We start from the raw sequence: 24,609 nt of genomic DNA on the forward strand, positions 1-24,609 counted from the left end.
TCACAACAAACTGTGGGAAATTCTTCAAGAGATAGGAATACCAGACCACCTTACCTGTCTCCTGAGAAATCTGTATGCAGGTCAAGGACCAACAGTTGGAACTGGACAAGAAACAACAGACTGATTCCAAATTGGGAGAGGAGTACGTCAAGGATGTATATTGTCACCCTGCTTATTTAACTTATATGCAGAGTATATCATGCAAAATGCTGGGCTCTATGAAGCCTGGCTGGAATCAAGATTGCTGGGAGAAATATCAATAACCTCAGATATGGAGATGACACCACCTTTATGGCCAAATGTGAAGAAGAACAAAGAGCCTCTTGATGAAAGTGAAAAAGGAGAGTGAAAAAGTTGACTTAAAACCCAACATTCAAAAAACTAAGATCATGGCATCCAGTCCCATCACTTCATGGCAAATAGATGGGGAAACAATGGAAATAGTGACAGACTTTATTTTCTTGGGCTCCAAAATAACTGCATATGTTGACTGCAGCCATGAAATTAAAAGACTCTTGCTCCTTGGAAGAAAAGCTATGACCAACCTAGACAGCATATTAAAAAGCAGAGACATTACTTTGCTGACAAAGGTCCATCTAGTCAAAGCTGTGGTTTTTCCAGTAGTCATGTATGGGTTTGAGAGTTGGACCATAAAGAAAGCTGACCTCAAGAGAATTGATGCTTTTGAACTGTGGTGATGGAGAAGCCTCTTGAAAGTCCTTTGGACTGCAAGGAGATCAAACCAGTCAATCCTAAAGGAAATCAGTCCTGAATATTCACTGGAATTACTGATGCTGAAGCTGGCACTTCAATACTTTGACCACCTAATGCAAAGAATTGACTCACTGGAAAAGACCCTGTTTCTGGGAAAGATTGAAGGCAAGAGGAGAAGGGGATGACAGAGGACGAGATGGTTGAATGGCATCACCGACTCAATGGACATGAGTTTGAGCAAGCTCAGGGAGTTGGTGATGGACAGGTAAGCCTGATGTGCAGTCCATGGGGTCACAAAGAGTCAGGCATGACTGAGCAGCTGAACTGAACTGAGACAGTCTTATGAGGACCAGTTTTAAGCTACCAGTGCTGCTGCTGCTAAGTCGCTTCAGTCGTATCCAACTCTGTGCAACCCCACGGACTGCAGCCTACCAGGCTTCTCTGTCCATGGGATTATCCAGGCAAGAACACTGGAGTGGGTTGCCATTTCCTTCTTCAATGCATGAAAGTGGAAAGTGAAAATGAAGTCGCTCAGTCATGTCTGACTCTTGGCGACCCCATGGACTGCAGCCTACCAGGCTCCTCCGTCCCTGGGATTTTCCATGCAACAGTACTGGAGTGGGGTGCCATTGCCTTCTCCAAGCTACCAGTATGTCAGCATTGAATGTAAAGTTGTGAAGAGATGCTCAGGATTGTTTCTATTGAATCGCTACAAGCCAACTCCAGCACAAGACTGGACAGAACTTAAAGGAAGACAGGTTGACAACATAAAACTTGGGTCTGACCAAATCTCAGATGACCTTGACAGAAGTGAACTGCCTATTATTCATAGTGTTTTCCTTGATGAGGTTGAAACCTGTAATTCTCCAAGATGGTTTTCCAAATCCCATATGAAGAACATAATCTGTTTGATGCTTCCTACACTGTTCATCTGAGTGGACTGAACCTCAGTAGTCTCCTGAGAAGCAAGAAAAGAAAAATAAAAGTGTTTTGTGAATTGTCAAATGCTATTTCAATGTCAAACATTCATCCAGTTATTTTACCTGGGGTCACCTGCAAAACTACACAAGCAATAAACTCACTGTCAAGGGCCAACATCAGCTGTTCTCTCCCCTAGCTGCACATTAGATAAAATAGGGAAGTGTTTAAAAATATCACAATGCCACTATAAAACTCCTAGAGGAGAACATAGGCAAAACACTCTCTGACATACATCACAGCAGGATCCTCTATGACCCACCTCCCAGAATATTGGAAATAAAAGCAAAAATAAACAAATGGGACCTAATTAAACTTAAAAGCTTCTGCACATCAAAGGAAACTATTAGCAAGGTGAAAAGACAGCCTTCAGAATGGGAGAAGATAATAGCAAATGAAGCAACTGACAAACAACTAATCTCAAAAATATACAAGCAACTCCTACAGCTCAACTCCAGAAAAATAAATGACCCAATCAAAAAATGGGCCAAAGAACTAAATAGACATTTCTCCAAAGAAGACATACAGATGGCTAACAAACACATGAAAAGATGCTCAACATCACTCATTATCAGAGAAATGCAAATCAAAACCACTATGAGGTACCATTTCACACCAGTCAGAATGGCTGCGATCCAAAAGTCTACAAGTAATAAATGCTGGAGAGGGTGTGGAGAAAAGGGAACCCTCTTACACTGTTGGTGGGAATGCAAACTAGTACAGCCACTATGGAGAACAGTGTGGAGATTCCTTAAAAAACTGGAAATAGAACTGCCTTATGATCCAGCAATCCCACTGCTGGGCATACACACTGAGGAAACCAGAAGGGAAAGAGACACGTGTACCCCAATGTTCATCGCAGCACTGTTTATAATAGTCAGGACATGGAAGCAACCTAGATGTCCATCAGCAGATGAATGGATAAGAAAGCAGTGGTACATATACACAATGGAGTATTACTCAGCCATTAAAAAGAATACATATGAATCAGTTCTAATGAGGTGGATGAAACTGGAGCCTATTATACAGAGTGAATTAAGCCAGAAAGAAAAACACCAATACAGTATACTAACGCATGTATATGGAATTTAGAAAGATGGTAACAATAACCCTGTGTACGAGACAGCAAAAGAGACACTGAAGTATAGAACAGTCTTATGGACTCTGTGGGAGAGGAAGAGGGTGGGAAGATTTGGGAGAATGGCATTGAAACATGTAAAATATCATGTATGAAACGAGTTGCCAGTCCAGGTTCAATGCACGATACTGGATGCTTGGGGCTGGTGCACTGGGACGACCCAGAGGGAGGGTATGGGGAGGGAGGAGGGAGGAGGGTTCAGGATGGGAAACACATGTATACCTGTGGCGGATTCATTTTGATATTTGGCAAAACTAATACAATTTTGTAAAGTTTAAAAATAAAATAAAATTAAAAAAAAAAAAAAGGAAAACAGCAAAAAAAAAAAAAAAAAAAAAAATCACAGTGCCTACCCTTGCCCCCAGTCAATTGAATCAGAACTATCAGGAGTGAAACTGGGCATAAGTATTTTGTAAAATCTCCCTAGGTGATTCTGGCTTGTAGCCAAAGTTACGAATTATTGCCCTGCACAACCTGGTTCTACAGTCAAATCAGCTTAACCTACCACCTCCCCTCCCTTACCATATGCCAGCCACATGGGCCACATTGCTGTTCCAACAACACATCAAATTCATTCATGACTTTAAGGCTTTGTATTTGGTATTACTTCTCTTGAGAATTTTGCATGTCTGTCTCTATTATTCAAGTTTCATCTCAAAACCTCATCCTCAGAGAATCTTTTCCCACTGTACAAAATAAGCTCTCCTGTTCTATCACAGCACCCTGTTGTATTTCTTTCATTTTATGTATCACCATCTGAAAATATCTAAATTATTATCACTCATTTATTGCTTGTCTTTTTCCACCAAAAGTTCACCTAGCTTAAGGGCAAGGCCTTTGTATTGTTCACTGTTGTTTCCCCAGTTCCCTAGAGTTGTGTTTGAAACATAGTAGATATACACTCAAAGATTGTCCTTTAACTATCATAGGATAGTTATTAAACATCTTCTATGGTTGAATTCAATGATGTCTTCAAATATTTCATTATATTAAGGGTTTAACTGCATATCATTGTGTTCAAGGCTATTTATGACCTGCCGCCGCTGCTGCTGCTAAGTCGCTTCAGTCGTGTCCGACTCTGTGCGACCCCATAGACGGCAGCCCACCAGGCTCCCCCATCCCTGGGATTCTCCAGGCAGGAACACTGGAGTGGGTTGCCATTTCCTTCTCCAATGCATGAAAGTGAAAAGTGAAAGTGAAGTCGCTCAGTCGTGTCCGACTCTAGCGACCCCATGGACTGCAGCCCACCAGGCTCCTCCGTCCATGGGATTTTCCAGGCAAGAGTACTGGAGTGGGGTGCCATTGCCTTCTCTGGTTTATGACCTAGCCACCATCTAATTTGTCACCTTCACCTTCTACTTCCTGTATTCTTGAAGCAGGAGGTCTATATGAATGCACTAGACAGAAAAGATGGTCTAGAACTGAATATTGCAGGGTTTTCTTTAACAGAGAAATATATGTGTGTGTACTGGGGACAGGAAGCAGAGATGGAATGCTTGTGACCAGGGGATGGGCCAATGAAGAGAACAGCATAGTCATAAGAGGGTTGCTCTTGGAGTAAAATGAAAGACAAGATAGATTCAGCAACATTATACATAACTCATCTCACGTATCTAATATTTCCCTACTACAAATGACTTTTATATACATTTTATATAAATTGTTTTGTAAAACTCTAGGATATAGACAATGCCATTATTTTTATCTTCATTTTTTTAGAGAGTAATCAAAGCTCAGACTTGCCTTAGGCCATTTGGAGCTGGGATTTGACACTTACTGTTCTGATTGCCAGTCTAGTACTCTTTATATTTGTTTTGTGGAGCTTGGACCAGATTGCAGAAGATCCAGACAGCCAAGAAGAGAAGTGTGGGTTTGATTCCTATTGTCCTCACTAGAGCTAACCATAATGTTGAAAAAATCAGTAATGATCATGGCTTTATAACCACTCCCAAGAAGCCTTCCCATTGAGCAATGCCTGAGGGGCCTTGCTGAGGTCCCATTCATTGTACTGGTTTAATGGCCATCTGCGTTTCTGGGTGGGTGGGACAGGTAAGGGAATGGTTAAATCCTTAGAATCACAAGGACTCAGCTTCCTTATAAGTCCTTCTCATAAAAGATCTGCCCTTTGGTAGAGCACAGCCTGTGTTGTTTAGAGTTGTCTAGCCTATTCCACGTGCCCAAAGATAGTAATCTAGGAGAAAAAAAAAAAAGTACTAGAAAACAATAATGCTTGGGATTGCTTTTCATAGAAGAGAGCCCTTGGGTGATTAGGGCAGAGGTTCTATGCTGTCTCAGCCCCAGAGAAATAATGTCCATAGGATACATGACCATAAACAGGAGCTGGTCTCCCTTCAGTCTATGTAGGTCACTCAGGGAAGAGACACTTAGCTACTTGTTTCTATGAAGTGTTTTTGTTTTTCAGACAAAGCCTTTAAGGTCAAGAGAGTCGAGATTGGAAAAACAAGATAGAAATGCAGACTGGCTTTAGCTCTCCTTGAGTCACACTCAGGTGGACTCTAAGACTCTCAACACAAGTTCTAATATGAATAGAAGACTTCTGAACCTACCTTCCATAGTCTTCTACTGTTCTCTTCTGCCTAAGATCCCCTTCTAGTTATAGATCGGGGGTGGGGGTGGGGGGAGGGAAGATCAAGAAAGAAGTAAAAACATGCACCTGGTCACATAGTGATTCTGTGAGACAGCAGGGCTGGTCCTTAGGTCTTTCTCCTTCTTGCTCTGTGCTTTTTAACTATTCTGTGCTACCTCTTTCTTTTAAGTATAGCATCAGGGCCCATATGAGAAAAGACACCACATTGACAAAGACAAACATCTATATCACAGGTCATACAGACCTGGCTTCTGATTCTGCTTCTGCCACTTATTAGCTGGTGACTGTAAGTGAGTCATTCAGCATCTCTGAGCCTTATTTTCCTCAACCTTAAAATAAGAATAGTAGTTATCAAAAAGAATTTTTACAAGAATTAAATGAGTCAACATCTTTGAAGTCACCTAGAATAGTATGCAAAGCACAATGGGTTACCTCCTTTCTCCATTGCTTTCCCCAGGAACTTCAAGTGTTACTCTTCCTTGACACTAGGAACAGGCAGTGGGTATATGGAGAAAATACAGGACAAATAAGTCATATGAGAGGCAAATAAAATATTTTCTTGGTTATAGTGGCTCAGTAGAAAGCATATGGTAACCTGTATTGAAACTGGGATATATTCTTTGGTATCAAAAGGCACTCTGTATCTTAGGTTTCCTCATAAATTGAAGATAATGGCCTGTACCCTCCCTAGTCTGAAAGAAGGCTCAGCGAGATAATGAATATGAAAATGACTTTGAAGTAATAAAGGAAATGTGCAAAGAATATTATGGGCAAAAACCCGAGTTTTAGTGCTATCATTGTCATTGACTCATTTAATCTTCGTCAAGTCCACTCTGCTTTCTGGATCTTGATTTGCTCATCTGTAAAATGAGAACATCGAACTAGATGATCTCAGCAGACGTCATCGCCTCTTCTGATATTCAAGGAGTATATTATTTAAATAATAATAGATAAGATCTGCATAATGTCTTATGCTTTGTTATTTTATATCTACTTATCTACTATCAATGTGAGGATAGCACTGAACTACTAGAACTGCTAGCCTGGAGATAGAAAGACATGAATTCTTGTTTCTTGTCCCTACTTTGACATTGACCTTTGACATTGACTCATGGTATGATCTTAAGCAAGTTTTTTTTTTTTCCCCCCTCATTTTTGGACTCTAAGTTTCTTAATCTGTGAAATAGGAGATATGAGGGTTGAACTAAGTCAAGTAGATTTCTAAACTTTTCTGCAAAGCCCTGGGGAGTAAAAATGATACCATTAGATGGTATAATGATACCATCATTAGATAATGATCAATAGATAAGATCTATATAATGCTTTATGCTTTGTTATTTTATATCTACTATCATACCACAGTGATAAAGCTACAGAAAAGGGGAGAAATGGAGAGATCTAGCTGGAGTTTTAAGTTTCCTATGCTTGCTTCAGATACATTAGATTTAATTTTCATCTGTTATGTATATGGGGCCTGTAACTAATGTTTCATTTGTTAAAAAAAAAAAAAGTTCATTGCAAAAGAAAAAAATAATTTGAATAGTTTCTAAAGTATTAAGTTTTAAAAGTTGGATTCAATAAAATACGTTGTTTGATAACACCATTTTGTTGTTTTAATGAAATAGTATATTGTGAATATCCTTCGAAATTAAAAAAAAAAGACATTGACTGCACAGTGTTTCCTTGCATGAATATGAAATAATTTATTTAATCATTCTCATAATGTTGGACATTTACATTTTTCCAATGCATTTGTCCCTTGGTATCTGCTGGAGATTGGTTCCAGGAGCCCCAGTGGATGCCAAAATATGTGGATGCTCAAGTCCCTTATATAAAATGATTTAGTCCGCCTGAAACCATAAAACTCCTAGAAGAAAACAAAGGCAGTACACTTTTTGTCATCAGTCCTAACAGTTCTTTGTTGAATCTGTTTCCTTGGACAAAAACAACAAAATAAAAAGAAAATACAAATGAGACTACATCACACTAAAAAACTTGTGCATAGTAAAGGAAACTGACAAAACAAAAAGACAACTTACTGTTTGGGAGAAGATATTTGCAAATGATATGTCAGATAAAGGATTAATATCCAAAATATATAAAGAACTCACACAGCTCAACATACATTTAAAAAAAGCAATTTAAAAATGAGCAGAGGACCTGAGTAGACATGTTTCCAAAGAACACATATAGATGAACAAAATGCACATGAAAAGATACTCAGCATCACTAATTATCAGAGAGTGTATGAAAGACAGCAAAAGAGACACAGATGTATAGAACAGTCTTTTGAACTCTGTGGGAGAGGGTGAGGGTGGGATGATTTGGGAGAATGACATTGAAACATGTATAATATCATATATGAAATGAATCGCCAGTCCAAGTTTGATGCATGATACTGGTTGCTTGGGGCTGGTGCACTGGGACAACCCAGAGGGATGGTACAGGGAGGGAGGAGGGAGGGGGGTTCGGGATGGGGAACATGTATATACCTGTGGCAGAATCATGTTGATGTATGGCAAAACCAATACAATATTGTAAAGTAATTAGCCTCCAATTAAAATAAATAAGTTTATATTAAAATTAAACACAGTAAGATGTCACTTAACACCTGTTAGAATGACTATCACCAAAAAGACAATAAAAAACAAGTGTTGGAGAGGATGTGGAAAAAAGAGGACACTCATGCACTATTGGTGGGATTGTAAATGATGCAGCCACTATGCAAAAACAGTATGGTTAGTCCTCAAAACATTAAAAATAGAACTACCATATGATCCAGCAGTTCCACTTCTGGGCATTTATCCAAAGGAAAAGAAAACATTAATTCAAAAAGATATATGTATCCTTGTGTTCATTGCAGCATCATTTATAATAGCCAAGATATGGAAGCAACCTAAGTGTCCATCAATAGAAAAATGGATAAAGAAGATATATTGTATATATACTTAACCATAAGGAAAAATGAAATCTTACCATTTGTGACAACATAGATGGTCTTGGAAGGCATTATACTAAGTAAGAAAAGTGGACAGAGAAAGGTAAATAACATATGATTTCACTTATATGTGGATTCTGAAAAATAAATGAAACAAAACAGTACCAAGAGCAAACTGGTGGTCACCAGAGGGGAGGAGAGTGAGGGGCTGGGAGAAATAGGTGAAGAGAATTAAGAGATAGAGACTGCCAATTATAAAATAAATAAGTCACAAGGCTGTGATGTACAGCATAGGGAATATCGTCAATAATATTGTAATAACTTTGTATGATGACAGATGGTTACTAGACTTATCATGGTGATTAAGTCCTAAACTATATAAATGTTGGGTCACTATAATGTACACTTGAAACTAATATAATTCTGTATGTCAACTGTGGGGTTTCCCCAGTGGTCCAAATGGTAAAGAACCTGCCTGCCAATGCAGGAGACACAAGAGATGTGGGTTCAATCCCTGGGTCAGGAAGATCCCCTAGAGAAGGAAATGACAACCTGCTCCAGTATTCTTGCTTGGAAAAATTCCATGGACAGAGGAGCCTGGAAGACTACATACAGTCCATGGAGTCTCAAAGAGTCAGACACAACTGAGCATGCACGCACAAACATGTCAACTGTAGTGCAATAATAAAGAAAAAACCTTTAAAAACAAATAATAAAAATACATCGTAGAATAAATGCAGTTGAAACTTTGATCCGTGATTGGTTGAATCTATGCATGTGAAACATGAATATTGAGGGCTGACTGGTTTCCCTTTTTTTTTTTTCACTTTCACTTTTTTTTAATTTATTTATTTTAATTGGAGGTTAATTACTTTACAATATTGTATTGGTTTTGCCATACATCAACATGAATCCACCACGGGTATACACATGTTCCCCATCCTGAACCTCCCACCTCCCTCCCCGTACCTTTTTATATAATGATAAATGGAACTACTTTTTGGTGCTTAACCTTGCTATTTTCTTGTAAAAAATTCCAAAAGTGGAATTACTGATTGAACTTTGTGTGAATTTAACTTTTCAGATACATGGCAAAATTGCACTCTAAAAAGTTTACACACCCACTAACAATACCTTTTCACCATTAATTAGTAGTAAATGTTCATCAATCTTCCTTGTGAAAATGCTGTCTTATTTCATATTTCTATAATTACTAATAAAATTGAAATTGTACAATTTTCATATGCTTATTGATCTTTTGTGTTTCTTCTTTTATTTGCCTGTTCATGTCTGTTGCCCATATTTCTATCATACTACTCATCTTTATATATCAAGGAAATTAAACACTGCTTTTACATACTTGATACCAATATGTATTTTTTAGTTTGTGATTGTCTTCAGATTATATTATTATGTTTGTCTCATGTAAGAAAACTTAAATGTTTTCAAGTCTATCAGAATTTTCACTTACATATTCTTTATTGTCATGTTCTAAAAATCCCCTTTCAATCTTCAAAAATTAAAAAAAAATGTTCACCTACAATATTTCAACATCTAACAATATTTCAATAATTCTTTTTTTTGTTTTTCTGTTGACATATTTAATCCATCTTGAATTTATTTTGGTTTCAACTAGTAATTTAACTTTATTATCTTTTCCAAATGAGTAACCAGTTGTTCTGACACCATTAATGAATAAATCATCCTTTCTTTGCTGATTTATAATGATGTATTGCATATGCAGTCTGTTTCTGACTTCTCTGGTCTGATCAATCTATGCTGGAATGAATACCAAACTGTTGTAACCATTATGGAGTTATAATACTGGTAGGGAAAGTCTCATTACTTTTTTTTTTTTCAAATAATATCTTGGCAATATCACACATTTTATCCCTTTAGATAAACTTTAGGATTATTTTGTCAAAATTTTGTTCAGGTTTGTTTAACTTTGTAGGTTTGATTGGGAGAAAAGCTGGCATCTTCCAGATGGGAAGTATTGCATCTTCCCATCCAGGAACACTGTACATCTTTCCATTTAATTCCAGTCTTCATTTACATACCTCAATAAAGGGTTTGGGGGTCAGAGCTACAAGGAGACAGATACAGAGTTTCCTGGAAGTAAGAGCCCTATAGTAGAGTCTAGAGATGAAGTGGGCTAAAGTTTAAGAAAAAATGGGGCAGGGATGTTATAGAGGGGATTCAAGCTTTGTATGGAGTAGAGATGGTGTGACCAATGCTTAGTTATTTCCAATATGTGAGATTCATAGCCTTATGCACTCTGATATGGAACAAATAAATGGTGTGGTGCCAGGCTGGTCAATTTCATTTTAATGAGCATCATTTTCTTCAGCTGTATAATGAGGTATGTTGTAATCCCTGTACTTAATTTGTACAAGATTGTTATTAACTTTTGCAAGCTAATCAAATGGGATGGATTTTTATTTCATATTATTATAATTTATATATTTTATTATTACTTATATGTTAAATAGTATATAAATAAATATGTATCATATGTGCTTTGTGCTTAGTTGCTCAGTCGTGTCCTACTCTTTGTGACCCCATAGACTACAGCCCATCAGGCTCCTCTGTCCATGGGGATTCTCCAGGCAAGAATACTGGAGTGGGTTGCCATGCCCTCCTCCAGGGGATCTTCCCAACCCAGAGACTGAACCCAGGTCTCCCACATCACAGGCAGATTCTTTACCATGTGAGTCACCAGGGAAGCTGTATCATATAGTAGTTGTAAATGTAACCTTTACATGCACTGAGAAACTGAAAATTCATGTGACTCCCTTTAATGGCATATTTGCTTTATTGCAGTAGTCTGGAACCACACCTGTAATATCTCTGAGATGTCTTCAGGATTGCAGGAACACTGATTCTGTGAGGGTGTCCCAGTTCTAGAACATTTACAGCACTAGAAATGAACCCACTGGAACTGGTACAGGGCCTGCCTTCTAGGAGTTGGCACCCAAAAGCTGTATGGCAGTTATCATAGTACCATCCTTTCTGTACACATTACCATCCTCAGTTTGAAGCACAAAGAAGCTGTTTGAAAATTATGTGTTCAGTTTATACAAATAAAATCTTGCAGTATGGTAGAAAGATTGTTGGCCTAGAGGCCTTAATTTTGTCATTGTTGAATGAAAGTGATGATAGTATCTACCTCAAAGCATTGCTGAGGTGATTTATTTAAATAGCACATGTAAATCCCCTCACATAGCCTTGTTCATAGTAAATGCCTATTAAATGGTAGTTTTTCTTCCTTCTGGTACCTCTAATTCAGTGTTCCTTAGTCAAGTCACCTCCCCAGAACTCATCCTTGGAATGAAAGTGTTGTTTTGGGTTGAACTTCAACAGTTCCTTCAAGCCCAGCATTTTGGAGTCCTTTGACAAAGGGAAGAGAAAAAGAGAGGGAGGGAGGAAAAGGAAATTTTGTAATCTGGTTACACTGAATCTCCAACATAAAATAACCTACTGCAATAGATGAGTTTTCTGTGACAGTTATGTACATTTTAGGCTGAGTGAAGAGGGAGGAAAGCTGAGCTGTGGCTAAATTTGTGGGTTCCCCCTAATATCAAATAACAATTGTTCTTCAATTTTTCTTTCTTTTCCCTACAACAAACATTCTTTCCCTGCCAAAAGAAGCCTCCTGAAAATCTTGATCTATTCCATAAAGTAAAGCATGGCAGCAAAAGAGAAAAAAAAAAAATACCAAGGACTTGGAGAAAGAAAGGGGTGGGATGAGGGGAAGAAAAATTTCAGGCTGGGGAAAGGACAAAGAGCATGTTTTAGATTTCTGCTAATAACTCTATGTGCCTCTAGATCTCTCCGTTCAACTTCAGCATTCATTCAGTCAGTGTTTATTAAAGACCTACTGTGTGCCAGGCCTGTGTGAGGAACAAAGAATGAAATATATGTTTTTGAGTGGAACTCCATGTTTTTCTTTGAACAGCTATGATCCTAAGGATTTCTGAGTGTGAGAATGTGTATGGTGTGTTTGTGTGTATATATTTCTGTGTATTTCTCACAACTTCACATGTACATGACGGTGATTGCTTTTCTTCTATCTTCAGAAGACTTCCTTTCATTTGCTGTGTTTACAAAGAGTGGGCTTTATCTCTTTGATTTTTATACCCTGAAAGCTTGGTGGTATGATCATTAACTTTTTTAAAAATTAATTTATTTATTAAAATTGGAGGCTAATTACTTTACAATATTGTGGTGGTTTTTGCCATACATTGACATGAATCAGCTATGGGTGTACATGTGTTCCCCTGTCCTGAACCCCTCTCCTACCACCCATTCCATCCCCATTCCATCCCTCTGGGTTGTCCCAGTGAACTGGCTTTGAGTGCCTTGTTTCATGCATCAAACGTGGACTGGTCATCTATTTCACATATGGTAATATATACGTTTCAATGCTATTCTCTCAAATCATCCCACACTCGCCTTCTCCCACAGAGCCCAAAAGTCTCTTCTTTATATCTATCTCTCTTGCTGTCTCACATAACAATTAAAAACCACATGGAGTTCTCTTTTATAGAAGGATTATCTGTACTTGTATTATGAAAAACACCCATGTTGTTTCATCCTAATAAAGGAGGTATTAGCAACACCTGAACTGTCCATCCCTTTGAAAAACACCTATGAAGATCAAACAATACAGCATTGAATTAAATCATCCTGGCTTAATAGAGTTTTGTAATCGAATGGTATCCGCCTCTCTCATTGGGCAGGATATGTCTTCACACCTTTTCTTTCTAGAAATACTTTCTAGAGAGGCTCTAGTGACACATTAACAGGGCTGTCTACTCTTGTATTTGTTCTCCCAGGAAAACAGAAGTACCTGTGTGCCAGCAGAAATGATTGCACCATTGATAAATTCCGAAGAAAAAACTGTCCATCTTGTCGTCTCCGGAAATGCTATGAAGCAGGGATGACTCTGGGAGGTATGATACTTTTCTTCCTCTTTTTCTTTCTTCCTTTTCCTCCTTTATTCTCTTATTCTCTCTTTAAACCCGATTTTCTCTTTGATGCTTCTAAGGAGGCCAGCCATGCTCTAAAAACAGGTTGACCCCTTCACATCCAACATGGCCATCAGTCAGCTGGTGCTTTTCTTTATCCTTAAACATGCTACACCATACTGTGGGGCTCATCATAGGAGCAGGAGGTATGAAGCAAGGATCAGGACCCATCAGAGGATGAGTGAGTATGGGCTTGACTTGAAGGGCTTCCCAGGGGACATAATGGTACTGACTTTATGTTGTTAAATGATGGCTAGGATGAGAGAACTAAGGAATTCAGAACAGTCACAGGTGCAGGATGACCCAGGCACAGACTGGCCCTGAACACCCAGGATATTCCTCAGTTAACTGCTGCCTGTGTTGTGGAGCTGGCCACCTGGAATAAAAAGCTGCTTTTCTTTGGAATCTATAACTAGGCTGCCAAGCAGAGCCAATTTCCTATCCCACATCTTCCAGGGATGAGCAGGCCTTTTAATCATTTCCCTTTCTTTGCAAATCTATTGACAATTTCCAAAAGCATTTTTTTTTAGTGACAGAGTAGTTTGACAGAATGAAGATACAGCTCTTTCAAGGGTAATCCCCCATCAAAATGCTCTCTGTGCTCTAGTCTATGTCTACCATGATTGTTGTCACCATTACAGAAAGATTTAACTGACACTTACATTTTCCCCCTTCAAATTCCTATTTCTTCATGTTTGTATCTGCTCTCTGCCAAGTTCCTTCCTACCACTTGCCACTTCCCAAAAGATGCACCTTTCATGAGAAAAGTAAGCTTATTAGTTTACTTTCATTTGGAAATTTGAAGAAAGACAAGCCTGTTTCTGAACACCTGAAACTGTGGCCTCATACCTGATTACTTATTATCATCCTGGAAAATCCAAGTGCTTATAATTCTGCCTTCTCCCCTCCCCATCTCAAGACTGATTTAGAGTACCTGTTTATCATTGGCTTTCTGCAAGGTGCTCAATACCTTGTCTGCCTGTGTACATATTTACAGAAATCAACTTGGTAGTTTTCTAACCATGTGTGGATCTTCATGTGGGTAGCTGTATCCTTGCCTCCTTGAAGGCTAGTAATATTCTTTAAAAAGACCAAAGTATTAAAAATGAATTTACGCAGGCTCAGTTTGAGACAGCCTTTCAACTAGTGTCCACTACTCCTAGACATAGCATGCAGATGCTCTACAAGTGGTTTTCCAGGCAACCACATCAAATGAGATTCAAATATTTGAGAAAAATAAACTTTATTTTTTGCTTGGCTTACTACAGAGAAATCCTACAATTGTGGTCTACAGTGAGGAGGAAAAAACAGGGCTGGGGGTAGAGGGAAAGTGCAGAAGGACAGCCAGGAAAGTTGACAAAGAAATTGTCAAGATGAAATATTCTCCATATGAATGTTGTCACAACATTCATGGTGGTGGGATCACCCCAGGGTGAGGATTCTGATACACTCAACTCTCAATTATTTAGCCCTCTCTGAATTATGTATAAGAGATGGGGGCTTCCAGATAGAGAGCCCCTTAGTTTTCCATTTGCTGATACGAATCGCAAGCCTGTTTTAACACAGGTAAAGTTTAATGATAATAAAAGTCTTCATAACATTTGGGCCCAAATCCTAAAATTAGTTTCATGTGTCAGCTAATATCGTCCACTGTAAAGCATCTGTAACATGATTATAGTGAACCCCTTGTGAAAAGAAGTATGTATATAACAGACAATTTCACTAGTCCTTATAGCAGTCTGACATAAATCTATAAATTAATTTCTTGAAGAGAGTGGTAAACTAAGTTTTCAAATTGATTTATTAAGGTATTCAAATTTGAATGAGCTTGGTCAACACAATGAAAAGAAGCTGAGAAGTGGTGTGGCTGGCTCTGGTTTCAGTTCCCTTTTTACATTTACTGAGTGTCTCCTATGTACAAGGAACAATGCTAGGCAATAGAGCTTCAGGCAGGCAAACTTCAAGAAATGTCCACAAGATACAAGGATTCTTGATGTTTTGTAAATGGTCTTGCCTTGGGAGTAAGGCAGACCTAGGTTAAAGGCCCAGCACTATTATTCACTGTTCCCCCTCTAAGCTTCAATTTCTTCATCTGTAATTTAGACATTGGAGAAGGCAATGGCACCCCACTCCAGTACTCTTGCCTGGAAAATCCCATGGATGGAGGAGCCGGGTAGGCTGCAGTCCATGGGGTCGCTAGGAGTCGAACATGACTGAGCGACATCACTTTCACTTTCATGCATTGGAGAAGGAAATGGCAACCCACTCCAGTGTTCTTGCCTGGAGAATCCCAGGGATGGGGGAGTCTGGTGGGCTGAGGTCTATAGGGTTGCACAGAGTTGGACAGGACTGAAGCGACTTAGCAGCAGCAGCAGCAGCAGCAGCAATTTAGACATACCATTCTCACGGAGCTGTAATAGGGATCTGATGACGTGATGAATGTGAACATCCTTGGTAAATGACAAAGTGCTAGACAAATGTAAGGAGTTATGATAGTAAGGTCAGTGGTAATTTAGCTGGTGAAGCTGCTCACAGCACTTCCCAGTTGGTTTTAATCCTGAGTTACTTGGCATGCCCTATAATATGTAATAGCTCTAACAGATAGATCATTACCAGAAATCATCTCAAAACAAAAGTATTATCAAGATCCTGCTTGAAGGAGAACAATGTGGAGATTCCTTAAAAAACTGGAAATAGAACTGCCATATGACCCAGCAATCCCACTGCTGGGCATACACACCAAGGAATCCAGAATTGAAAGAGACATGTGTACCCCAGTGTTCATTGCAGCACTGTTTACAATAGCCAGGACATGGAAGCAACCTAGATGTCCATCAGCAGATGAATGGATAAGAAAGCTGTGGTACATATACACAATGGAGTATTACTCAGCCATTAAAAAGAATACATTTGAATCAGTTCTAATGAGGTGGATGAAACTGGAGCCTATTATACAGAGTGAAGTAAGCCAGAAAGAAAAACACCAATACAGTATACTAACACATATATATGGAATTTAGAAAGATGGTAATGATAACCCTGTATGCAAGACAGCAAAAGAGACACAGATGTATAGAACAGTCTTTTGGACTCTGTGGGAGAGGGAGTGGGGGGATGATATGGGAGAATGGCATTAAAACGTGTATAATATCATATAAGAAACGAATTGCCGGTCTAGTTTCAATGCAGGATACAGGAAGCTTGGGGCTGGTGCACTGGGATGACCCAGAGGGATGGTATGGGGAGGGAGGTGGGAGGGGGGTTCAGGATTGGGAACACATGTACACCCGTGGAGGATTCATGTTGATGTATGGCAAAACCAATACAATATTGTAAAGTAAAAAAAAAAGAAATAAAAAGAAATGTAAAAAAAATAAAAATATAGTATATTAATTAAAAAAAACATATAAAAAAAGAAAGCCAATTCTAGTAATTAAGGGACTCATATAGTATATTCAAGTACCATGTCAATGAAAACCTAAGTATTTACCCTCTTAGATACTATTGTTTGGGAAACAAACCTTTCCATTTTGCTAAACTTATCTCCATATTCCCTGCTTCCCTGCTGAAAACCCCTCCCAAGTTTATTTTTATCTCACAATTTCAGTGTATACTACAACTTTACTCAAAAATGGAAAAAAGACAGCAAACATCAATACAGTGATCCTTTTGAATATACTAATAATAGACTTCCTTTTTCATAAGATGTGGGTTTAGCATCAACATTTTGATGACCTTGAAGGAGGATTTATATAATTTTGTTTTATTTTTCCTATCGCTCAATTCAAAATTATATAATATATTCCAAAATGGCAACTAAGAATGTGGTTTTGGGTAATTCCTTTCTCCCCTCTGAGGCTCATTTTTCTCATCATAAAAATAAGGTAATGAGCTTCACCAAGGACCTTTAAGGAACTACCATTTTGTGATTCTGTGTCTAAGCTCACAGAGAAAGAATTGTAGCTGTGACAGTCCTTTTTTGTATTGTCTATTCACTGTCCCAGAAATATAGATTAGTCTAGACTTGTGTACTTTGACTCGCATGGTGACTTTAGCTACCTCTCAGTTCAGTTCAGTTCAGTTCAGTCGCTCAGTCTTGTCCAACTCTTTGCGACCCCATGAATCGCAGCATGCCAGGCCTCCCTGTCCATCACCAACTCCCGGAGTTCACTCAAACTCACGTCCATCGAGTCGGTGATGCCATCCAGCCATCTCATCCTCTGTTGTCCCCTTTTCCTCCTGCCCCCAATCCTTCCCAGCATCAGAGTCTTTTCCAATGAGTCAACTCTTCGCATGAGGTGGCCAAAGTACTGGAGTTTCAGCTTTAGTATCATTCCTTCCAAAGAATACCCAGGACTGATCTCCTTTAGAATGGACTGGTTGGATCTCCTTGCAGTCCAAGGGACTCTCAAGAGCCTTCTCCAACACCACAGTTCAAAAGCATCAATTCTTCAGTGCTCAGCTTTCTTCTAGTCACACCTAAGTAAGATATATTGTGTGTCTATACTGTATGGATAGGTTATGGATGGAGTGGAGGGCAGAAGGGCTGTCTTTGTATCTTAGAGAAGCTGGCACTCTGCAACCGATGGCTGCTTGATCTTGATGCCTCAAGGTCTCTAATTTAGCTTTCTCTGTAGTGTTTGGTAATGGAATCTCCTCAGCTCAGAGATACTTAAAACACATACCCTTTTGTTTTTGCTTCCAGGCCTCTATACCTGTTGATTCTTATTGTTTTAGCTGTTCTTACTGTTTCTGAAAGAATCCTGGAGGTGGTTGGATTCTCAGCATGGTTTCCTTAAAGACTACCTCTAGGCTCTCAACTGCCCATCTACAACAGGGATAGGCTTTTCTTTGAACATGATTTGTTTCTTCCTGCTTTGGAAAAACCACATGTCTCTAATTGCTTCAATAATCTAACCTTCTTGCCTACTCTTCATTTAGAAATCTTTTAAAAATGTAACTGTCCAAAGATGCACTTTCTCTCTGATGAATTAACTGCTGTTTTCTTCACAGTTCATAATTTAAGTAAATAGAGTCACTTCACTTTTCTCTGTACTTCTCAATTATATACTCCCAGTTTTCAAGATGGAATGAGAAAGAAAAAATTACCTTTACCCACCATATTCTTCCCTGGCTCTTCTTTCTTTCTCATTTGCTTTCCTTTTCCTCCCAAAACGTTATTTATTTCTGTGTTAAGCAACCTTTGAATTCTCAACTTTTAATAAATGGCATTGGCCCCTGCTTATGCCTTCCTCTCCTGAAACATGGAAGATGATAGGCCTTTTAGGAATTTCAGGTAACAGCCAAACCTCAGACATGGAGAAGAAACACGAAGCCCCAGAGCTTGTGAAAATTGGAAGTATGCAGCATTTTCTTGGGGTTATGCTAACATATTTGAGAAGTCTCATTCCTTCTAGGGGGCTAAACTCCACACCTGAGACTCAAAACTATTAACAGATCTGCAGGTTTTAACAACCTCCATGATTCTCTAGTTGAGAGGATATTCTGGTCTGATGTTACCATGAGCACTACAAAGATCCTTATCATTTTCGAGTGTTGATAAGAGCCTTGATATAAGCTCTTTCATCATTCCCCATGCTCATGGGCAGCCCACCACTGCTACTTCTGGATCAGATGCCTTGGATGCAATAGAGTGATTCCAGTGCTGAAATACCACTCATAGCCTGATTCTTCAGGAGACAAGTTTCACATTTATTCATCCGTCTATCAATTCATCCTTCCAACCAGCTAACTAGCTAGGCCTTTCATATTTCCATCCTTCCATTCATCTAGTTATCCATTTAACAAATATTCCTTGAGTGCCAGCTATGTGCCAGTTTCTGTAGTAAGCATCTTGTGGGAACATAGATGAATAAGATACAATCCCCGCCCTCAAAAAGTTAAATACTTGGAGACTGGCAGTGATAACTAATACAGCTTAACCTTAAAGAATAAATAGGAAATTACTGGGAAGAAGTTAAGTGAGGTAGAGGGAAAGGACATTCAAAGCAAAGTGCACAGTTTGAATAAATGCAGAGAGACATTTTAAATAAGCATCGAGGTTTTGAAGAATAACACAAGTATTAATAGTTTAATATAGCCAGATTTGGGCTTCCTTGGTGGCTGAGATGGAAAAGAATCTGCCTGCAATGTGGGAGACCTGGGTTCAATTCCTGGGTTGGGAAGATCCCCTGAAGAAGGGGATGACAACCCACTCCAATATTCTTGCCTGGAGAATTCCATGGGCAGAGGAGCCTGGTGAACTATAGTCCATGGAGTCACAAAGAGTTGGACACGACTGAGTAACTTAACACTTTCACTTTTACTTTCATGGCCAAATCTAGGGAAATAGGGAAGGCAAGCTGAAACCACACTGAAAATATACTTGGTTATTATGCTAAAAGGTTTGAACTTCAGGCAGTTGAAGAGCTATGACATGGGATAGACATGTTCACATATCCATTTTATTTGCATGTTTGTTTTTTAAGAGAATTAGTGAGGGCTTAAGTTTTATAAATGGCAAGCCACTCCAATATTCTTGCCTGGAGAATCCCATGGACAGAGGAGCTTGGTGGGCTACAGTCCACGGGTCGCAAAGAGTCGGACACGACTGAACGACTTCACTTTCACTTAAGTTTTATAAAAGGAGATAGTAGCTCAGGTAGTGAGAGAGAAAGAAATTTCTAGCATCAATTTTGTTAAACATCTAGGATTACAGCTTTGGTTCCTGGAGTTAGTTGCCTCTGTTCAGATTGATACATGCAAGTACTGATCACATGCATAAGCCCTTCCCTTATACTAGCCTGTTGCCTTGATCTAGGCCAGTGCTTCTTGGTGTAAATTCTGAGAAAAAGAGTTCTGTGACATGATACATGAAAATTTATTTTTATGATTGAATAAGTTAGGAAAACCTGAATATTATAGTCTTGATCAGGAATATTTACAGTGCATGTTATCCCATCACAGACCTTGTCAAATATTGCACTAAAATAACCCAAGGAGCTTAGTAACTCAGGATTCCCAAATTTATCTCACACACAGAAACCTGTTTTTATATAACACCTGCTAATATCCTATAAAACTGATGTTTTCTGGAGTGTACTTTGGAAAACTTGGTTATAGATAAATACTCTATCCTATAAGTAGATGATACCACTAGCCCAGGTCATGTATTTATAGATGTATATATCTACATGTATATTGCTCACAAGGAGAATTAATTAGGAATGACTTCATGACCAAGAGCCAACAATCTTCACCACATCTCAAGAGTATGCACCAATGCCTTATAAAACAACTAAAGTAAACCATATTGGGTATGTAGTATTATTGTCATACACAAAGGATAAGATATAATTCAGGCCAAAGCAGGGTTACTAAGTAAGTTATCTAATGGTCATAGGTACATATTCCTTACCCAAGGAGCATGCTAGATACATTATTTCTGAGAAACATGATGACTTCTAGCATCATGCAAAGTGATCACTAAATATTTTGGCTATCTAGACATTCTACCCTAAAGTTTAACAGTTCTTTTTCTCTGACTAGCATTCCAACATCCACCCAAAACCTCATCATGATGCTACCACATACCTTCATTACTCATGTCAGGGGCCTAGAAATCACAAATTTTAAGACTTTGGGTCCCACTGCCCACTCAATGATTGAATCCCCTCAAAACCCCTTTCAGCAAGCAGCAGAGTATTGAGTATCATAAAGACTTAACAATGTAGAACTCAGTTAATGGAATTTCTTCCCTTCTACTTTAACTCTGTAGATTAGAGCCCCAAAAGTCTCTAGGTTGGAGATGCAAGCAGTAAGTCTCAATTCTGAGAAATGCTACTCCCCACACACATTTCTTAGATACTTAAATAGTCCTACAGATCTGCATAATTGAGGCATGCACAGAGGAGTATAATTACCATATAAATTTTGACAACAACATGTACATGTGGCTCAGCAGTTACAGTTTCTGGTTTTCTTTTTTTGTTTTGGTTTTGTGTTTTAGGAGGTCCTCTGTATAGTGGAAATAGCTTGATGGACTAGGACACAGACAGGCCTTGTTTCTCGTCCTAGCTCTGCCACTTACTATCTTGATGACCTTGGGTAAATCATTAAATCTCTCTGAGCTTCACTTTCCCCAACTCAATTTCCTAACTACATTATGGGAATAATAAAATCTCCCTTACAAAATTGCGGTAAATTTATAAAGAAACTAACACATAGTAGGTACACAATAAATATCACCATACTTCCTTTTTCAGATGAAAATTGGTCTGTGTGCTCCCAGTCACCACTGGAGCCTGTTCTCTTTGCTATAGCAGTGTGGATTTTGGCACTGGTTCCTTGGTTCTCCAGTCTCTGAATTTCCCTTGAATTAACCCTTGTAGTCTGTCCTCCAAAGCCAATATTGCCATCTTCCAATTGGTTACATACATATTTGGTGACATATTGGAAGGTAAAAGTTATCTTTCTCTCTAATTGTAGTTCTCAAGTGAACTTTTATATGGAATTACCTCCAAACCACATTGTCTGGAACAGCATATATATGCTGTAGTCTGTCTCTGAATATTTGTTTTTATAGAACTATGGTTAAAAGTAAATAATTTTCTCTGATCATCAAAATTGATGATATCTGGTTCTGAATAAGTATCACACTTGTAAAATCACCACTTAAAATCCTTGAGTTTTTAAAGTGTAATAGCAGCAGATTTTATTGTTGTTTACTTTTGCTGTGAGTGCTCCAAATTCCCTCAGTTGCTTTTGAGAGAGTAAAATGATGTCATAGGCAATATTTTTTGAAGGTGCTATGCGGAAAACTAAGAGTACACAGCACACAAAAGGTCATATATACAAAAGCAGGTATTTTCCAAATATAACAATTTAGAAAAAAGCTTCATATGAGTTGATAACATAACTGTTTGTATGAAAACCTTCTACTTTTGATATAAGAAAAGTGCCACTTGTTCTTACAAATTGGAGAATGTATTCCTTAAGATCAACAAAAGTGTTTAGAATATTTTCTTATTGTCCTGAACTTCTACATAGACAATTTACCTGGGAAAGATGCTTTTTTAGAGACTTTTGTACATCCCTTGGGATCATGTTTATGTGAAGTAGAACTAAGGGGAAAACACACAACCATCCACAAACCAGTAGAGCCTTCAGATTGTGTATTACCAATAATATTTCCATGGCAATGGGTATATAGAAAGTAAACTGCAAGTGGCATGGCTACCCTGGATCACCTCTTTTAGAACCAAGTTCCGTTCTCTTCAGTCCATTTTATCCTTGCTACAGTTTTTAGATCTCTTAAGCCTGGCATAGAATGTATTTCTTTCCACTGTTTAATACCCCATTGGACCAGTGGTTCTGTGGCTGAAGTGAAAATTGATTGTTGAGGGACATTTCAGACTTTTAACAGTCAGCAATTTAAAAAAATGTAAGCACCAATCCTGAAGAAATCACCTGCGAAAAACTTGGACTGGAACTTGTAACTAAAAAGAAAATCTGGATCTTGACCAAGACAAAAGTTCACCAGCCTGGGCCTGCACAGTGTGGTGTATCATGCTGACCACAATGAAACTGAAAGAGACTAAGGACTCTCATCAGGGTGGAAAATGAGGCATAGAAGCTTTGATTAGTGAGCTGTTAGGTGCAGAGACATTAATTTCGAAGCATTCCCATCTCTAGGATGAGTAATAATGCTTGTAATAGTATGGGATTGTTTGGCTACTACAAGAAATTCAGAAGACCAAATAGGGAGACTTTGTTGGCCTCTGAGTGGCTATAAGGAGACTGTTAAATTTCACCTCCCTTCTCTCCCCCCATATCCTTTCCTCTCAACCACAACCACCACTTAATTCTTGCCCAAGAGGCACATACAAACACATATATGTCCTTTATTATATTGATCAATAAAGCAGAAAAGAAAGAGAAAGAGGAAAAACCCCCAAAACTCCAAATAAAGAATTTTCCATTTCCCAGTCTCACTTCTGTCTTACAGGTAGATAGGAAATGAGAAGAAAATCTCTAGTCCAAAATGGCAGGCACTCCTTCTCCCCAACTTTGCATTGCTGCCTCCTACATCAGAGGATCTGACTCAAGTATCTGATTATGGAGCCAGCTAACATGCTAACACATCTTCAGATTGCTATGTTCACCATGTTAGAAAAATTCCAGGTTAGATATTGCAAACCTCTCATAATGACCAGACACTGAAGAAAGGCTAACCTGATTTGCCTTATTCAAAATGAGGGTTCCAGAGGCTTTTATTGGGTATCCCAAAAACACCTGGAATGAGAGACTTGGGGACTTAAGCCCCTGCTCCTCAACAGAAACTCTGATGTTGGGGCTGAGGACTACTCTCTTAGTTGATTACTCCTCCCAGTGAGGCTGATGGTATTTCCCTACCTCATAGCTATGTGAAGACTAAGTAGTAGTTACCAATTCATGTAGCCATGACTATCATGATTATTGTTTTCTATAATATGACTTGGTATTAGCAGAGGATCCTTTGATTGTTTTTGATCATATATGGTGGCATCAGGCACTGACTCAAGTGGATGCAGTGAAGCTCTGGTGCAGTTGCTTGCTTTCCAGTGTGCTACTGCTGCAAAGAAGCTTAGCTAACGGGACTCAAAGTGCTGCTTTGAACAAGGAGCCACTGTCCCTATCTGAGGCTCCTGTGGTCATTTTCACTTGGTTATTTTACAATTCACAAGTTTCCTCTTACCTCTATTTTGCTGGACCTCTGCCATGGAGTTTGATCATAACCTTAGGCTCCATCATTGAGCTGAAGGTAGTAGCTGATCCATACAAGTTCAGTAAACAAAGACCAGATTTCTGATTCCCCTGGTGGAACACCTCCAAGAAGCTAGCCAGCCATCTCTTCAAACAGACCAGGAGAGTACAGTAAGACATTCTTTTTCTCACTATTCTCAAAGTTAATGTGACTTCCCTTTTAGCAGTACACACACACTTGAACTTTTCATAAAGTGAAAGAAGGCAAAATCTAAGAACCAGTGCCTACTTTCTTGTTTTCTATTGAAGTTAAGATGATGGAAGAAAGTTGATAAGATTTTATGTCTTCTAGCTTTAGTGCCCCACACTATTCACTTACATCATACACTTGTTTCTCCATCAAGTGTGATGTTTTCTTCTCCCAGGCCAGCCTCAAACTTTGCATTGATGTAAGAGGAGA

At 38.7% G+C, this 24,609-nt stretch overlaps 1 protein-coding gene across 3 annotated transcripts in view; it reads left to right on the forward strand.

The window, feature by feature from the left end:
* Positions 1-24,609, forward strand: part of AR (androgen receptor) — a 223,909-nt gene that overhangs the window by 165,731 nt on the left and 33,569 nt on the right. For 2 of the 3 annotated variants that reach the window (XM_006067772.4, XR_006548829.2), the window contains exon 3: positions 13,215-13,331. In XM_006067772.4, the coding sequence (XP_006067834.1) occupies positions 13,215-13,331 (117 nt within the window). Of the gene's footprint in view, positions 1-13,214; positions 13,332-18,143; positions 19,588-24,609 lie in introns of those variants that run through there. The other variant, XM_025276998.3, reaches the window with a different exon arrangement.

Source organism: Bubalus bubalis, chromosome X (genome assembly GCF_019923935.1).
Source record: "Bubalus bubalis isolate 160015118507 breed Murrah chromosome X, NDDB_SH_1, whole genome shotgun sequence".
NCBI lineage: Eukaryota > Metazoa > Chordata > Mammalia > Artiodactyla > Bovidae > Bubalus > Bubalus bubalis.